The 18,575-nt window shown below is 40.8% G+C and overlaps 1 protein-coding gene across 2 annotated transcripts in view; it reads left to right on the top strand.

The window, feature by feature from the left end:
• Nucleotides 1-584: 584 nt before the first annotated feature.
• The window catches only part of ttbk1a (tau tubulin kinase 1a), a 53,099-nt gene continuing 35,108 nt past the window's right edge, over nt 585-18,575 (top strand). The window contains exons 1-6 of one of the 2 annotated variants that reach the window (XM_042388372.1): nt 585-707; nt 8,332-8,490; nt 11,487-11,634; nt 11,778-11,851; nt 13,105-13,245; nt 15,507-15,611. In XM_042388372.1, coding sequence (XP_042244306.1) covers nt 8,383-8,490; nt 11,487-11,634; nt 11,778-11,851; nt 13,105-13,245; nt 15,507-15,611 — 576 coding nt within the window. In that variant the 5' untranslated portion in view covers nt 585-707; nt 8,332-8,382. Of the gene's footprint in view, nt 708-8,331; nt 8,491-11,486; nt 11,635-11,777; nt 11,852-13,104; nt 13,246-15,506; nt 15,612-18,575 lie in introns of those variants that run through there. The other variant, XM_042388365.1, reaches the window with a different exon arrangement.

Raw genomic sequence — 18,575 nt, 5'->3', positions numbered from 1 at the left:
ATGTGTGGTGCATTATTTAAAGTCAAGTTTATAGAAGTAATAATAAAAACAAACAGGCTGTAAACTGATATTTAATTCTAACAGTAAAAATAATCAAAGTAAAAGCGCTCTGCTGGTGAAGTTTTATTTTGAAGTGCTGCCGGATGTTGTGGTGGTGTCAGTGAGGGGGGGTTTGACGCTGGTGGGGGTGGCGGTGGGGGGGCGGGGGGCAGAGCTGCAGTGCGGACAAACAGGCTGGATCCGGAGAACTGACACCCACAGCCCGCCTCTGTCCGCCGGCCCGGGGCAGCGGGATCAGGTTTAAGTCCCGGATCCGGTCCAAGCAGGAGGAGGATCAGTCCGCATCCGCATCCTCCTCATCTGCAGGAGGAGGAGGAGGACCGAGGACCGAGGAGGACCCGGACCTGGACAGCAGCGGTCCTGGACTAAAGGAATAAAAACCTGGTTTTTGTGTCTTTTTTTTTTTTTTTTTTTTTTTTTTTTTTTTCTTTTTTTTTGGGACTCTTTGCGTCCCGGTCCCGCAGCGGTCTGAGGACGGACCCCGTTTGGGACTATAGATGGTGGTTTAGTCCTGCGGGATCAGAGGCCCCAAACCCCGGCCCCCCTTCAGAGGAACGGTGGGTTTTCTGGACCAGGACGTTTTGTGCCAAAATAAAGTCCCAGATGAAGATTCCCAAAAGGCGGAAAAGAAGCGGACGGTGCGCCAGGTAGGCCCGACCAGACCCGACCAAACCCGACCAGATCCGACCACACCACTCCAGACCAGACCCGACCCGATCCGACCAGACCCGACCCGACCCGACCCGACTCGGCTCCGGCCCGGCTCTTGCTCGGCTCAGGCCCAGCTCCGGTTCCGGCCCGGACTCAGAGAGCCGTCAGTGGGTGTGTGTGTGTGTGTGTGTGTGTGTGTGTGTGTGTGTGTGTGTGTGTGTGTGTGTGTGTTCCGCAGTGATGCGTGAACGGAAGTGAATTAATTGATCCGCATCAGACGCATCTGATCAGAACCAGTGTTACTTTAGACCAGACCTGATCCGGTTTGTTACCCTGTAACTGATATTTAATTGATAACTCGGGTCAGTCCGGGCCAGATTTATTGATCAGCAGGATGTGATGTTGCGCATGCGCACATGGGACCCATGACTGTGCACTGCAGAGAGGAGAGATTCAATATGAGTGATGCAGAGAGAGTCAGGAGGGTGGGGGGGGTGTGGGGGGGGGGGTTCATCCTCACCGTTCATTCAGCTCAGTTTGCTTTCATGGCACAAAAATTAATCAAATATTGATTCCAGAGCAGCGATGATATGATGAAGAGTGAAGGTGAAGGTGAAGCATGTAGATGTGCAGGTACGGAGGAACATTAGTGCCAAAATCATGACAGCAAATAATGAACCATCACATGTTCACAAACCATCAAAAAAAACAAGAATAGTTTACTTTGTTTTAGCTTCATTTAATTTTTATATTAATTTGACACAGTATTTGTTTATCCAGTAATTATTAATTTGATGATTTATGCGTTGATTATTTGTTGTCACCATTTACTTATTTTTAATATTGCAACTTCTAATCATCAGATAAGATCGTTTATTCTTTTTATTGTTAGCAAAAATGCTCTGAGCTAACAGGCCTGTCATGCATGTATTTTAATGAGAAACAATATGAATGTAGTTAAAAGATGGATGAAATCTATAATCTATAAGATCTATCAGCACTGTTTACTGGTTACTTCTAATCCATATCCTGTTTTTTTCTCTAAGGTGATGGCAGAGTGTGACGCTGTGCGGTTACATGTATGATCTCTGGTATTTATTAAACAGACGGTAGCTTGATGAGTCCTGATGAATCTCTGTTCAGACTCTGTTTCTGCAGCAGCGTCTGTTCAGAGAAGCCATCTGATCACAAGCTAACGTTTATAAAACTGTACTGATGTTTATTCTGCTTCACCGTCTGACGTCTGATCACCAAAAACACTTCAGCTCAGTCGGTTAAAACAGGTTCGGACGTTAATGTTTATTAAGCATTCAGAGATATTTGCTTGTATAAATAACATTTGGCTCATTCTCAACAAACGTTAACAGGCCAAGAAATGTTCATTAGATGTTACATTAATGTAAAGTTTGTCCTGACGACGTCATCCGCGGCTGTATGGAAGATTTAAAATGCAAAGATAAAAACAAATCAAACACAAGAACAACGTGAAAAACAAAAAAACATATGTAAAAGGATAATTATGCACATTTTTGCTGAATGAATTGATTTTTTTTTAAGATGGAGACTCAGCCGTCCAATCATGCTTTGGCTACGGGGGCCAGAGGGCGGAGCTTATCAGCATTGACACAAGCTGATGGCAGCCATGACGGACAGCTGCGCAAGAAACTACGACTGACTGTACAGTAACCATCGTGTCCCGGCAGCCGGCTGGCCCACAGGAAACTGTTTTAATGTGAAAGTCTTTCTGTCATGGCTGCCAACAGCGACACTAATCTCTGCCCGTGGTCATGGCCCCCGTGCTGTGATTGGACAGTTGAAAAACGAAAAAGACTCTTTCGTGCCTCCTCATGAAAACTAACGCCAGGATCCCACCAGGCACGTCTACGCTGCACCACGGCGTCCTACTCCTCCACCGAGAGCGTTTTCAGAAGCCATCCACCTTTTAAATTCAGTTGCACTGCTACTACAGTAATTACAGCAAAAAAAATTACAGACGCTCTATGCTGTTGCGCATCTTGACGTGGTTTCCGTCAAAAATAGACGGGGCGCTTCTGGGACGTTTCTGAAACACGCTGCGGCACGTCCGGTGGGATCACGAGCGCCGTCTTAGAGCGGCCATGATCAGCTCCAGCAGCCGCGTCGCAGCCGGAGCACGGTGCACGATGCGCCCGATGGGATCAAGCTGTACTGACATCGCTCTGTATTTAATATCGGCAGCTCGATGCTGCTCTCTGCTGGACGCTGAAACGCAATACTCGCTGATTTGATTTAAATGTGGTATTTAAAATTCATGTCACAATGAAAAACAACTAATTTGGTTTATAAAGACAAGAAGCTAATTATTAGCCCTTAAACATTTAATTATGACGGTAAATGTTTACATAAAGAGGATATACATATATAAATACTTTTCCTTCAGCGACATCCTCAGGACAAACTTTTCATTTATGTTTGTTTTGTGACGTCTTTCAGCCTCCAGGGGGCGCTGCTGGGACTGGAAACGTTTGTTTTGTTAATATTTTGTACATCAGCTTCACACAATGAGCCAGTTTCACTTTGTTTCATCAAAAAGTGGTGAGAAATGTTTTCTTTATGCATCATGTTTGAATTATTTAATTTATTTAAACCTTAAACGTACCGCGGAGCAGGAATGTCTTAAATAAATGTTATTCAAAGTGTTTGTTGCTCTGCAGTAAAGTGACGGCTGAAGGTGTTTTGGTGACGCTGACGTCTCGTGTGAAGGTGAATAAGTTTGGTCTTATTCAGGTTAGATGATTATATTTGCTGTCTGAGGATCTGAAGGTGTATGAAGGCGTGTCCCTCCATGCTCCGCCCCCCCCCGCCCCCACTGATGTCACTGTTTGGGCCTGTGTGCACAGGTCGGACGGCTGCAGTGGTCTCCTGGTTAACTGTGCCCTCTGTTTTGGCTTGTAGGCTAACACAGGAACAGGAAGGGTTTTGTCCCGCTCAGGATTTGTTGTAAGCCGTCAGGTTTTCCGGGAGCTCAGAACTATGGTGAGCTCTGACTGACTTCATCAGATCAAAAGTGGAATGATGCAAAAAAACCCGGCTTCTGGCAGAGCACCCCTCCCCCCCTCCCCCCTTTACCAGTAACAGATCAGTAGATTTATTGGTGAAGAAGAGAAGAAGAAGAGCAGACTGAGGTTTGAAGGTAGAGAAACTGTCTGACAGGTTGTTTCACTCTGATCAGCTGCTGAGACGCTTTAACAGACCAGAATCACTGCTGCAGGACCACAGAACGTCTCCCTGTTTCACACTTATTCTATACATCATCTATTTCATCACTATGACTATCAAACCATGTTTTAAGATATGAAATAGTACAAAATGATACACGATACAATATTGTACAATAATGAATTATACAAATAGAATATAATACTAAAAGATACCAAACTATACAATAATCTACAATAAGATATTATATATTATAATATGAAGACATGCTGAACAATAAAGTACAATATTATACAGTCTAATACAACTCAACATGAAACAATAATGTAATAAGGTACCATACAGAATGTGGTGCTGTGTATGATATTACATGATACAGTGAAATACTACGTAAATTATACCATGTTATAAGATACAATACTGTACTATACTATACTTTATAATACAAAATTACTCTAAACTAAGCAATATCATATGATACAATATGATATAATACAGGACCACTATACATACGATACTATAAGATATGTTGTACTACTATACAACATTATATCATGTCATACGTTACTTTTAATACTATATTAACCACTGTTTACAAATACCATATTATAGTATACTATGCTATGATTCTGTACTACTAGATAATATTATACTATCCTATAATTTGGTACAGTGGGAAAATACTATATTACACAATACTGTACTGTACTGATACTATATTAGCCCATATTTAGCTATTTTTATAAAGTATTGTTTAAATAAAGCACTTTGGGCTGCATTTTTTTGTATGAAAGATGCAATAAAAATAAAGTTATTAAATACTATACTATACTATAATGTACTACACTATAAAATATGATGATGTGATGCTATACAACACTATGCCATACTACCATACCATACATACTGTACATATTATATCATACTATGCAATACTATAACATATTATACTATAAAATATGATGTGGTGCCATGCCAAACATACTATACATAACACTATGCTGCACCATACAATACGATCACCATATGATATAATTAAACCAAATTATACTACACTATATTTTGCTATACTGGTGTACAAATGCTATATTGTGCTATAACCTGTTATATTATACCATCTGTGCTATGCTAAGCTATTCTATGCTAACTATACTGAAGTATACTACAATATATTATACTGTATTATATCAGCATTTTATGGTATTATAGCAGTTCTGATCAGATCTAAATTAATCATATTAAGGTTGTCAAAAATTTAAGTTTCTATTAAAAGACACTTAAAACCTGATTAGTGAAGTTTCTGTGTCAGTTTAATTGTAAAATAACTGCACAGCTTCTCATTGGTTGCCCTGTACTACACTATAAAACTCGACCAGTTAATGTATAATATGCTAAACTTTGTTGTCGGTAACTGTTTATGGAGGGAAACTCTGTGGCCCCGCCCCTCCGCAGTGATTGGCGGCTCAGCAGCGAGTTGACGCCTGCAGCACGTTTCGCTACATCTCCGGTGTTACAGTCCGCCAGCTGCTGGTCACTTTGCAGCTGATGATGATGATGATGATGATGATGATGCTGCTGCTGCTGTATCACTGCAGATGCAGAGAAGACTCCTCCCCTCCTTCCCAGTCTGTCCAGTCCTCTGTCAGAGCTGGTCTGACTGGAAACACAGCGGACACTCTCCAGTATATCTGCAGTCCGCCTGAGCTCTGCATGCACTGATGACGGCCCGTGGCATTGCATGCAGAAACAGCATGGTTTGGGGACTGACATGCATCACTTTGAACCTACAAATTCCTCCACGAATCCACTGAAAACTGATAACCATTCATGGCAGGTGTGTTGCATCAGACCAGGCGAGATAAAAGCAGAGTTCAGGCCGGGTCGACACGGAGAGCGCTAATGTGACGGGTGGTTTCAGGTGACCGTAGCTCCAGACGGCGGCAGTCAGAGTGATGTTAGTGTCTCAGTGTCTCAACAGCTCGACCACATCCTCCAATAACACATATCAACTGTTTAAGCACCGGATACATGTTGTCTAGTTCAGACTCATCAGCTCCTCCAGGATTTTATTACTTTACCAGCACAATAATTACCCCAAATTCAATAAATCCCCTCATTATTTCATAAGAACTTGCAATTTTACCCACAAAAAGGTCAAATCAGAAAAACACTTGCAAATTCAGAACAAATCAAACATTCACCTTCTGCCAAAGCTCAACCAGCTAAACATTTATTTTATGGAGTTTGTTCAGAGCAGTTCTTTAAATGGGAGTGAGTATCACCTGACAGGCTGAAATCAGGGCAAAAAGTCCAACCGTTCAACTGCATATCTCGCTGTTTAGCTGAACAGTCCTCGAACATAAATCACTGCTTTCCAGAATATCCCAAATGAGTCATTTCTGATCTAGCGCCCCCATCAGGAGGACAGAGAGACGCAGTAGCAGGTTTATTTCCACGATTAAATAAGTAAATCTTCCTGTTAAAGGTTCAGGAAAGATCACAATTAAAGTAAACCGTCTGACAAACCAGGGTTTTCACATGCTGCTACTCACAAGGTCAAATCAAGTCAAACCTTGAACTTAAAAAACAATTTTCCAAATGCCTGAAAGGGTTTTTTCTCCCTGATTTTGTCTTCTCAGGAAGAGCTCACTCACAGCTTTTCTATCCCCACAAAGTTCCAACAACTTAAATCTCTGAAAACTATTTCTAACATCTTATTTTGCTTAAACTCAACCATCTAAACATCTGATTTATGGAACTTCTCTGGAACAGCATACCAAATGGGAGTGTGCTGTACCTGTCAGGCTCAGTTCAGGGCAAAGTAGCCCATAAATGACAAAACCTTCTTGTCACTGCTCTCAATACAATTAAACTTTATTATCATTATATTTGCGTACAAAGAAACACAGTCTTGTCATTCCAAGATAGTGTAACCTGCTAAAAATATTTAGAAAATATAAAATAACTGTCAAAGTTGTGGAGCTTTTTGTGATCTACACCCCCATATCAGGAGGACAAAGACACATACCACAGCAGGTTTTTCATGTTTAGGCAAATTCCTGGTTAAAGGTTGGGAAAGATTAAGGTCATGGTTAAACTCAGCTGTGCTAGCTTAGCTGACGCTTTGTTTCATTAAACCTTAACGCCAAAGCAAACCTTCACTTGAGCATATTTTATCACAGATGCAGGAGATAGTTTTAAATCATTTTAGTGACGACCAGTACTGTTGTTTTTGCAATAAACAACATTCAGCCTCACTGGATGTCAGCAAACAACTATTAGCTATGTACAGATATAGTGAAGTAATGGTGTCCTGAGCAGAGAATGAAGTCACACTTGTTATCTGAACTTCATCTGTTCTTTCTTTTTTGGAAGCCGGTCCGGCCGCGCATGCATGTTAGTGCATGTGAGCGTGCATGTTAGTGCATGTGAGTCCCTCCGCGTTGTCCGTTTCCAACATGGCGGCTACGTCACCGACCTTCTCAAATTATAGCGAAACAGTTCACTAAAATATGTTTCTGAAAACATTTGAGGCAGAAATAGTTAATGTAGTCGCTCAGCATTTGATCATCTCTGAACTGTCTTTTTTTTTTTTTTACAACTTTATTGAGTAAAAAAAATTTGTTTTGGTCTGAGATGTTGGCGCTAGTGTGACATCTAGTGGGGCTGAATGTCATATATTGCACCTTTAAAGATGAGTGGGAGGGCTTAGTATCGTTTAAAATGTTCTAAAACTAGTGCTGATACCAAAATATATTCATAGATAGAAATATAGACATGTTTCTCCCACAAAAAGTTGAACTTTGTCCAAATGAGAAAATTTAAAATTGACAAAATACATGACAGATGTTGATACTCAGTGTTATTCAGCTCTTCTCACTGAACAGTTTAACAGTTATAGTTCAACTTTAACTAAAAAGAGGTTGTTAATTCAGCCCCAGTGTTTCAGTGCGAGTCCCCCCCTGAGACCTCGGTGTGGTGGTGTTGGGACAAGCTCCGTTGCCATGGTGATGGTTGTTAGTTCAGGTGGTTCGGTAGAATCTGGCCTGTTTCGATCTCTGATGATTCGGTCGTGTCCACGGCGGCTGTCGGGCCGTCGCAGCTGCAGTCAGGATGAGACCTCAGAGTTCAGCTGCTTCCTCTGCAGACATGATATTTGCTCCAGTTACTGCAAATACCATCACACCCCCCCCTCCTCCTCCCTCCACCCCAACCCTCCCCCCCTCCCCCCCACTGGCCTGTAGCCTGATCCAGCTGAAGAATGGCTTGTAATGGCAACCAGCCATCTCTAATGCCTGTTGTTACTCTGCACAGGGCTGAGGGTCGACTGGGAGACTCCCAGAACCAGCATGATGTTTGAAATGGACTGACTCTTCTGTTCTTCCTCTCCCCCCCCTCCTCTCTTGTGCTCCCCCCCTTCAGATAAATGGCTCGTTTAAGTTGGGAGCTGCTCGTGTTCTGTCTGGCTGGCAGATGCAGTGCCTAGTCCCCGGCCTCCAGGACAACGCCAACATGAACGGGACGTCCGAGCAGGCCGACATCCTGCCGCCAAACTGCATGGTCAAAGACCGATGGAAAGTGGTGAGTCAGGAGGAAACTGAGGAGCTGATGAGAGCAGGAATCATGACAGAGGACAAAATGACTGTACACTCCTCAGCGCAGGGATTTTATTAGGGACCGAGCCCAAAAGGCAGAGGACTACTGTTTTACAGTAGTCCTCTGCCTAAGGACGAGGACCCTATTGTTTTACATGTGTTTGTTTGTTTGTTTCTTTATTATTACGCCACTTAAACCCTTAATTTGACCCTCTAAACATGCTCAAAAACTGACCAAATTTGGCACACACATCAGTTCTGGTGAAAAATTTGATAAAATGTAAAAATTAACCCCTAAAGTGCCAAAATGTGCTCTCTAACGCCACCTATGTAACTAAAATGGTCGCCACGGCCCGTAGGAATGTCGTAGAGAGATCAAACCAAAACTCAATTATTCGTCTCATCAAGACCTACAAATCATATGCTGACACCCCTGACCTAAATCCAACAGGAAGTCTGCAATTAGCCTTTCAAAATAATAGTAATTTTGGCCCCCGAACAAACGCTATCTCCTCTGAGGGCGTTAATGGTATCGGCTTCAAACTTTAATAGGTGACTTATGACACTATGCTGAAAAAAAGTATTTTAAAATTTTGTAATAACTCGAACGGTTTGGATTTTATAAGCCCTGAAAGTTGCAGTGCCACATCACACCTTACAATGTAAACCAATGGGGAGGCAATCTATGGGCAGGAACATTGTGTCAAACAGAGGCTTCTGATGTCTAAACTATAAGTCTGACCACTTTCAAACCTGTATCAATGGATTCGCCACGAAATTTCCTACTAAAATATGATTTTTAATGTAAGATTTGGCCAAAGTCATGGGATTTATGAGGAGATTTCACAAGAAGCGTACTCTAAAATCCTCCTCTCCAACTGCTCCTGGTGATGTCACTCCCTCAGTGCTGTGAAACATTCCGCAATACACACTCATTATAAAATCACAGGAGGAGCAAGAAAAGACTTTAAAACTCACACTCTAATATCTCAAAAACAATAAAAGATAGAAAAAACATGTAAATTCAAGATTTGTAGGTCAAAGTCTCGTGACTCATTTAAAGTTCAAATGAAGTTTGTATCTAAAACTATGTGGAAGCAGTAAATGTTCAAAAAGGTGTGGGTTCGCTCACACTCTCCATTCAAATATATGAGTATTTTTCTGTGTCCAGCTGCAGTTACTTATTGTCTCTACACACCTGACAGTACACATGTCAATCAAACTTTCAAAATAAAAGCACACCACACTTGTAAGAAATATCCCTCATTTTTAAAAAGCAAAATGATCTGATCCCGACGGGCCAGAGTGCGAGGTCCCGACCAACGCTGCTTACAGCTTTAATTTAATATTTTAAATTCATTTTCACACAGAAAGCTGTATCTGGTTGAAACTGACTCTGTTTTCCTGTGATTAAGCTGAGACTCGGTTTGAGAGAGAGAATGAGGATGAATGACAGACGTCTCATCTTAGTGAGAGTTCACACATTCAGTTGAGTCCATGTGAACACATCATTCACACGTTTACTTCACACTCCTGCCGAGTGTCTCAAAATCCTCCAAATCATCAAGTTTCCTCTCAAGCTGCTGATAAGAAAATCCATCTCCGTTGATATTTAAATGTCACATCTGTCTCATGGACGCTGTTGAAAGAATGATGTGAAATTATGTTATTTTCTTTGTTTATATAAAAGTATATCTAGCAAATAACAAATCATGATCATGTTTTCCATATTAATGCGACACAAAAAATGTCCCATAAATAGCTACATTATGATGCACCGACACTAAAACCACCTACAATAAAACAACAAACCTTTAAAGTCAATAAATCGTAGGAGAATTATCTGTAAATAAAAAAGGAGCTGGCGATATTTTTCAGCCCTGAGTTGTGTCTGCAGGCTTCTGTTACTGTTATGAGTGCATGTTAATAACTGCACCACCACCTGATCTTAATGTAATAAATAAAGTTGACTGACTGCTGGATTGATGCTGACAGTTAAAGGGTTAATACAAGTAAAATCACATCTGTGGTTCTTTGAGCTTCTTCTTCTTTTTCTGAAGTAATAAGTTGCGTAATGCAGTTTCTGTCTCAGCCAATCAGGTCGCAGTGTGGAGCCTGCAGGCTGTTTGCACTTCACTGATCAATTTACTGTCCCCATTGAGCTTCAACACACACAAGTCTTTCTATAGTTATGAGGACATCATGCATTTACTGTAACCTTAAAGTATTTATATTCTGGGGCTCTACTGGAATATCTTTGCATGATTTCCAGTTAAAAACTCCTTATTTATCTTCTGCAGCCCCTTTAATTAACCTTAAAGCGACTATAATCAGTATTTTTATATTAATAATGTCAGTGTGTAATAATGTGTTGGTTGTGGCTCGTAGTGATGAACCTACAGAGAATTATCAGTTACTCTGCAGCTCCTCTCGGCTTTACGGAGCTTTATAGTGAGTTTCAGCTCATTGTTTATCTGTCCGGCTGCAACTTTTACTGCTCTGCTTCACTCTCAGCGTCTCATAGCGCCGTTTTCAGAGATAAAGCTCTAAAAAAGCTGCTGTACACTACCTGCTCAGTTAGCTGTAGACCATCTGGTGAACATAGTGGAGCATTTAGCAGCTAAAGAGCCAGATATTTCCCTCAGGAGTTGGTGGAGACCAAAAACAGAGCTAAAAGAGAGTGAATATTGGACTTATATTCACCACATGAATGATAATGTTGCTCCGTAACTGCTGGATGTGGAAATAAAAGCAACTGTTTGCTTGTGTTCACGACTTGTTTTTGATGAAAACTAAACATCTTTTTAATTAATGCTCATAAAGCTTTTATAAAGGACGAGTTATCACAAACACATGTAGTCACATTCTGGGCTGATTTGATTGATTCTGTCATTTAGAGCAAATTGATTTAAAGAGTAAACAGATAATCAGTAGTAATTATTGTCGGTTGTGTCTGAGTCGGTTCTTCCTTCTCTGTTGCAGCTGAAGAAGATCGGTGGAGGCGGGTTCGGGGAGATCTACGAGGCCTTGGACCTGCTGACGCGGGAGAACGTGGCGCTGAAGGTGGAGTCGGCCCAGCAGCCCAAACAGGTGCTGAAGATGGAGGTGGCGGTGCTGAAGAAGCTGCAGGGTGAGACTCTGCTTTTAGTCTGCCAGGCTTGTTATTAGCAGTTGACATCATATTTGTTGTTCTTCATTTTTGTGTGTCTTGTTACTTTACTTTTTGCAAATAAATAAAACTCTCTCGCTCTTTTGTCTCTTTTTCTTCTGCAGGTAAAAACCACGTCTGTAAGTTTATCGGCTGCGGGAGAAACGACAAATTCAACTACGTGGTCATGCAGCTTCAGGTGAGTCATGGTGCTGGACGTGGATTCAGGCCAGATTAACTTCAACACTGATGACATTTTTTTTTTAATAATTAATTTTTTAGCTTTTTTTTGCACAGCGACACTGAGAGCTCAACATGCTGCAACTTAGATAACAAATGAAAACAGAGAAAACACTCTGACGGCATGTGCAGCATTTGGGAAGAAAAACACTGCAAAATGAGAAAACACAACATCCAAAAACAAAACAAGAAAATACAGAAATGAGTTATAAAACAATAAAAGTTTCTAAGGAAAGTGATAGAAACACCTGAGCTTTCATGTAGTACTCTGTGTACACTATATATTACTGGCGTAGTGCGCAAATTTTGACAGGGTAGTGTTGTCTCAAATCAAACACAGCCATTGTGCACTTACCGGAAATTATGATCGCAAATTAGCATTAGCTAGCGTTAGCATTTGTGTTATCAAATCATTACAGACTGCTAAATTAATCCAAAAAATGTACTGATGGCTTATAAACGACATCAGTATAGTGGTGCTTAGTGTTAAAAACACATGCGATGTTCACTGTAGTTACAACGTACTCGCCCGCCATTTCCAGTTTGAAAAATGGTCCCTCCTCTTCCGCTACGTAGCCAAGATGGCGACCATTGAGGGCGAGAAGCGTCCATAGTTCCACACTCAACTTTTTGACCGTTTTGAGTGCACCAACCTAGTTCTCACAGTGCATTTCCCCATACTTCTCGGTGTGAATGCACTTCTGCACTCAAAATGTTAAGCGTTGAGTACAGAAGTACGCGATTTGAGACGCAGCACTGGACTGTTTATTCTGGCTTCCGGTGAGTCGTCCAGAGTCGATCCCGATGATTCCGCCCAGCTCATTTGCATATTTAGATCCGATCACAATGCGGGAACAACTTAGAAAACAAGAACGCATTTTAATACCAGCTTTAAATGCAAAGACACATTAATTGGATGTTGTTATGTAGATAATGAATCCAGATACAGATCAGATGTTAATATCAGGTGTAAATGAAGCCACCTGGATTAAACTTCTATTGTTTTCTGTGGACTTGCAGCATTTCTCTTTCTGTGTTTTCTGTTTTTTGGTTGAGGTTCGATGGTGCACTTATGGAAAAAGACTCGTGGGACTCGTGTTTCTGTCCTGCACAATGAAAGCTTCTGTAATGTGTTTCATCTTTCTAGCAGCTTGTTTGAAAGCGTCTTGTGTATTGATTAACTGAACGATCGTCCTCGTGTGGTGGTTGCAGGGTCGAAACCTGGCCGACCTGCGGAGGAGTCAGCCCAGAGGAACCTTCACCATGAGCACCACCCTGCGGCTCGGGAAGCAGATCCTGGAGTCCATCGAAGCCATCCACTCAGTGGGCTTCCTGCACCGCGACATCAAACCGGTACGACAAAAACTGTTGAATGTGTTGAATGTTTGAATTGATTTAATTTCAAAATGTTTCTGTTATAAATGCTGGTGTGACTGTGAGCCCTAAAACATAAATAATTTATAGGTATAAGCTGAAATAAGACAAAGTTTGGATTTTTGTTCATAATGAGACACATTTGTTGTTATTACTCCGACAAAAACGGTCTTGTTACATTGGCAAAGGTCCAAAGTATTTAGTCCAAAAAACATTATTGCATCAATAAATATCCGGCTGTTACATCATTTCAAATTAGCTGGCTCATAACTTGCGTTAGTATGCAAATATTAGCCACATCTTGGTATAAAATGGCGGCTGCACTCTGGTGTTTTGATTGACACCTCACTTGACCCAATAGGAGCTTCCATATCCTGTTCACAGCCCGCAGTAGTGCCTGCCCCTCTTCCTGCCTGAGCCAATAGGAACAGATTCTGCCGATGACTGGCACTTCGAATAGCCAATGAAATTCTGAAAATGACCATATGCTGCTTTATTGCTTTTTATAAAGCCAAAACATTTTAAACAAGATTTTAATAGTTTGCTGTGTGTTGCTTTTCATACAAACTGCTTTTCCACCACAATATAAATATTGCCTTTGATATAAAGGAAAATGTTTACAATCAGACATTATTCAGTGTTTTTCAGTCCATTTTTAGACATTTAAAACCAAATTATCAGGATTAAAGATGATTGAGAGCGATTTTTTGTAAAAATGTGAACAAACTAGTGGAAAGTTTTAATTTTATTAATGCTGTTCATCTTCAGGTGTTGTGTTTTTTTTTTAATCTTTGAAAGACTTTCAGCACGTCTGCAGGATTTTACATGAATGTTAAACATTCTCCGCGTTGTAAACAGAAAAACAAGCCAATGACAGCGAGGACAGGGGAGGTTAAGAGGAATTTGGAGCACAGTGTTGAATAGATTTGCATGTTAATGAGCAGAACAGGAACAAAAGCTGGAGGACAGACACAGACACTGATGATGAAGGTCAGAGTGACGAATAACTAACCAGCGGGTCTGAGACTCGGAGCTTCGTGCTCATAAACTTCATCAGACTCAGTTCAGTCTGGATCAGGATTCATCAACACAGTTTACTCTGTTCGGATGAATTCAGGTCATTCATTGTCTTATCTGAAACATCTTTTACTCTTCAGTTACTGGTTTAATTAGCAGTAGAAGTACTCAGATCCTTTACTGCAGTAAAATTACTAATAAAGCAATGTAAAAATACTCCATTACAAGTAAAAGTCCTGCATGAAAAATCCTACTACAGTAAAAGTACATAAGTATTATGAGCTTGATGTAGTTAAAGTATTGCAGTAAAAGTACATAAGTATTATGAGCTTGATGTAGTTAAAGTATTGCAGTAAAAGTACATCAGTATTATGAGCTTGATGTAGTTAAAGTATTGCAGTAAAAGTACATAAGTATTATGAGCTTGATGTAGTTAAAGTATTGCAGTAAAAGTACATAAGTATTATGAGCTTGATGTAGTTAAAGTATTGCAGTAAAAGTAGTGGTTTGGTCCCTCTGACTGATATATTATTATATATGACATCATTAGATTATTAATAGTGAAGCATCAGTGTTAGAGCAGCATGTTACTGTTGTAGCTGCTGGAGGTGGAGCTAGTTTACACTACTTTATATACAGTTAGCTAGTTTAGTCCAGTGGTTCCCAACCTAGGGGTGGGGCCCCTCCAAAGGGTCAGCAGATAAATCTGAGGGGTGGTGAGATGATTAATGGGAGAGGAAAGAAGAAAAAACAAAGTTCTGATACACAAATCTGTTTTCAGTTTTTGGACTTTTTCTCTAATCTTTGATTTTTGCTGAAATATTGGATCATTTGAACATTTATTGAAATGAAAGCATGTGAGAAGTTTAGAGGGAAAAATCACTATTTGGTGGAGCTGTTAACAACTCATAGACATGTGAAATGTGACCCCGACTACACACTGCTTTTTGTAAGACGTCAAAAGACAAAAAGGTTGGAAACCACTGGTTTCATCTTTAACAATGTGTTGTATTTTAAAAGCTTGTTATATTATCCATTGTGTCAAATCTTCATCTGAAAAGTAACTAAAGCTGTCAAATAAATGTAGTGGAGTAGAAAGTACAATATTTCCCTCTGAAATGTAGAAAGTAGCATCACATGGAAATACTCAAGTAAAGTACAAGTACCTCTAAACTGTATCCATATGTCCTCTGAACTGATGTGTTTCTGTTTTGTTCCTGCAGTCGAACTTTGCGATGGGCCGGCTTCCCTCCACCTACAGGAAGTGCTACATGCTGGACTTCGGTCTGGCGCGGCAGTACACCAACACCACCGGGGAGGTCCGACCGGTAAGAAACTTTATCAACAACCTGTCTCTCGACATCACAACGTCATTAGGTCTGTTTTCTGAAAGTAAGCTATAGAAAGCTACAGCGACAGGTCAAAATAATCATAACTCAAGGTCCATTATTCTTCCAGAGCTTTCAACTGAGATTGTTGAAGATTATTTTGTCACATCAGAGCAACAGCTGATGTTCTAAAATTCGTCCAGAGTGTGGTCATGTTTTTCATGTTACCTGTATGGAAGACCAAACCTGCCACCAGGATGCTTCCTGTCTGTTTTTTTTTTGTCAGGAACGAGCTTCCATACATTGTGTCTTCTTTTTAATCATTAAACTCATTTATACAAAATATGAATGTTTCTTGTTATACTGACATACCGACACGTCACATGACCACATCTAATTTAAAGGATACATTTATTCTGTGCAACAAAAGTAAAAGTAAATAATAAAAAATAAGTTCCAGGATATAATGACATTTTTTTGTTTAAACAGTATAATTTGTTACACGGTGATAACAAGAAAGAAATATGTTATAACTTGAAAATATCTTGTTAAACAGGATGTTGTTCTGGTTATAACATGAAAATATTTGTTTTTGTTTTATTCGGGTTGTTTTTGTCGCCTCTGTTTATATTTCTTCTTGCTTCCTTTAAACTGCTTAAAATCCCAAACTGAGTAATAAACGGCTGACGGCAGACTGGGCGTGTTTGCTGCATTGCAGCACATTAGTTCAATAGATGAGTCTGAGTGGTTCCTCCTGTCTGTTACAGGCCTGTGTGTGTGTGTGTGTGTGTGTGTGTGTGTGTGTGTGTGTGTGTGTGTGTGTGTGTGTGTGTGTGTACAAACTGATCAATAATAAGTCTCAAGGATTGATCAGATACATTACACAACCTGATATTAGTCATTGATCACAGAGCAGCAGATCCTGAAACTGCGTGATGGAGTTTTTGATGGAGTCCAGAGTGTCTCCAGATGTTTTTTATTGGATGTTAATCAATAATCAATAATCAATAATCAGTAATCAGTAATCAAAGTCTGCTGGTCCTCGTAGTTTGACTCTGAGCTGCTGCGTCTCTCTTCTCCTTCCTCTCATTCATTTTCTGTCTCTCAGATTTAACCCGGAGCTATTTTTAGATCAGTGAGCCGCTTCCAATTACTGTCATCTTCCTCATTTCCTCTCCTCTTCCTCCTTATCTTCCTCATTTCCTCTCCTCTTCTTCCTCACCTTCCTCATTTTCTCTCCTCTTCTTCTTCCTCCTCCTCTTTCTCATTTCCTCTCCTCTTCCTCCTCCTCCTCCTCCTCCTCCTCCTCCTGCAGTAGTGTTGCTTCTGTTGCAGCACTCAGATGAATATTTGATGCTGTTACATGCGTCAGTGGGCGAGAGACCTCAGGCTCTCTCTCTCTCTCTCTTTCTCCTCTTCCCATCATCCTCTGCTTCTCTCTCCAGCTGAGTCAGCTTCAGCTTCACTCTTCCTCTTCTACCACTCCCCCGCGCTCTGCTCCTCTTCTTCTCTTCCTCCTCTCACCATCCCTCCATCCTCTCTCCTCTCTCTCTCTCTCTCACAGCGTGACATCAGCTCTGATCAAACAGGAAGTCCTCTAACAGCAGCTGACTCAGGTCACATGATCAGGTTATCTAAGCAGCAGCAGCAGATGATGATGATGATGATGATGATGGAGGAGTATTTACTTTGCATGGCGTTATTCTATATAGAGAGCTGAAGTCATGACATCACTTCCTGTCTAGCGTGTTTCTGGAGTTTATCTCGGCGCCGCTACGGCAGCTGCTGTCAGACATTTGAACCTTTTGATTTTAACAAAGTTAAATGTTATTTTCGGTGCAGGTGCGTACGTCACCGTGACCTCCTGCTGTAATCTGAGCTGTGTAAAGACGTCTGTCTGTCCTGCTGTTATTAGATATGTCTGAACTCGCCGCCGCCGCCGCTGCCGCCGCCGCCGCAGCTCCACTCACTCTGTCCAGCCGTAACTTTTAGCCTGAAAACCTCTCGGACTAAATATTGAATAAACAATGATATTAGATTTTTACTGTAGAGAAAGGTTCTGATCCACGTTAATGAGATATTTAATGAAGTTTTCTTACGTCTGGAACAGAAACTGGAAGTTCTGCTTTGACTCTATTTGTCTTATTGTCAACAATTCTCATGAAAACACCAAAAAAATCAACTAAATCAGTCTCTCGATACGTTCAGACTCTCTACTCTGTCTGCGTCTCTCAGCTCAGAGCTCTTTAGTTCATACTGAAGATGTCATTTTTTTTAAAAAAATATGAGTCACAAATATATAGTTTCATGTTAAAAAATAATCATTAATATCTTAAAACAGCTGGTGACTGAAGATTTCAACAACAAAAAAATATGTTAAGAATATTTTCAGCATTTAAAAAGGAACTCCACATTAAACTCCAGATCTGTGGTTTGATCATGTGACTCTAATCTGGATGGTTTGGGTTAAAATGATCACTTTGTTAAGGTGATGGGTTAAAGTTACTACTTCCTTAAAGTTAGACCACGTTTGTCGTCATGGCAATGATAATAACCACGGGGTTAAAGGTTAGGGTGATGATCGTAGTTACACTTTTTAAAAAACTGTCCCGGTTCACAGCTGGAAACAGGAAACAGGAACAGCAGTCTGACGTCATCTGATTTCCTGTTTTGCTCTTCATCATCTTCATCCATGTGTGACTTCAGGCCTCGTGGTTCAGTCGTTCTGTCACAGTTATAGTGACTCTCATTCAAACACATTTTAATATTTACGTAGCCTCCGGAGCCAGACGAAGCTTCCTACAGCTGACCAATCAGAACAGAGTGGGCTCATCAGGAGGGCGGGGCTTAAAGAGACAGGAGCTAAAACGTCCTGTTTCAGACAGAGGCTGAACTGAGGGGCTGCATAAAGGACCAGTAGAAGATAAAAAAGGAGTTTTTAACTGGAAATCATGCAAATATATC

Source organism: Thunnus maccoyii, chromosome 2 (assembly GCF_910596095.1).
Source record: "Thunnus maccoyii chromosome 2, fThuMac1.1, whole genome shotgun sequence".
Classification (NCBI taxonomy): domain Eukaryota; kingdom Metazoa; phylum Chordata; class Actinopteri; order Scombriformes; family Scombridae; genus Thunnus; species Thunnus maccoyii.
The sequence above is the reverse complement of the archived record's forward strand: the minus strand, read 5'-3'. Positions and strand labels throughout refer to the sequence as shown.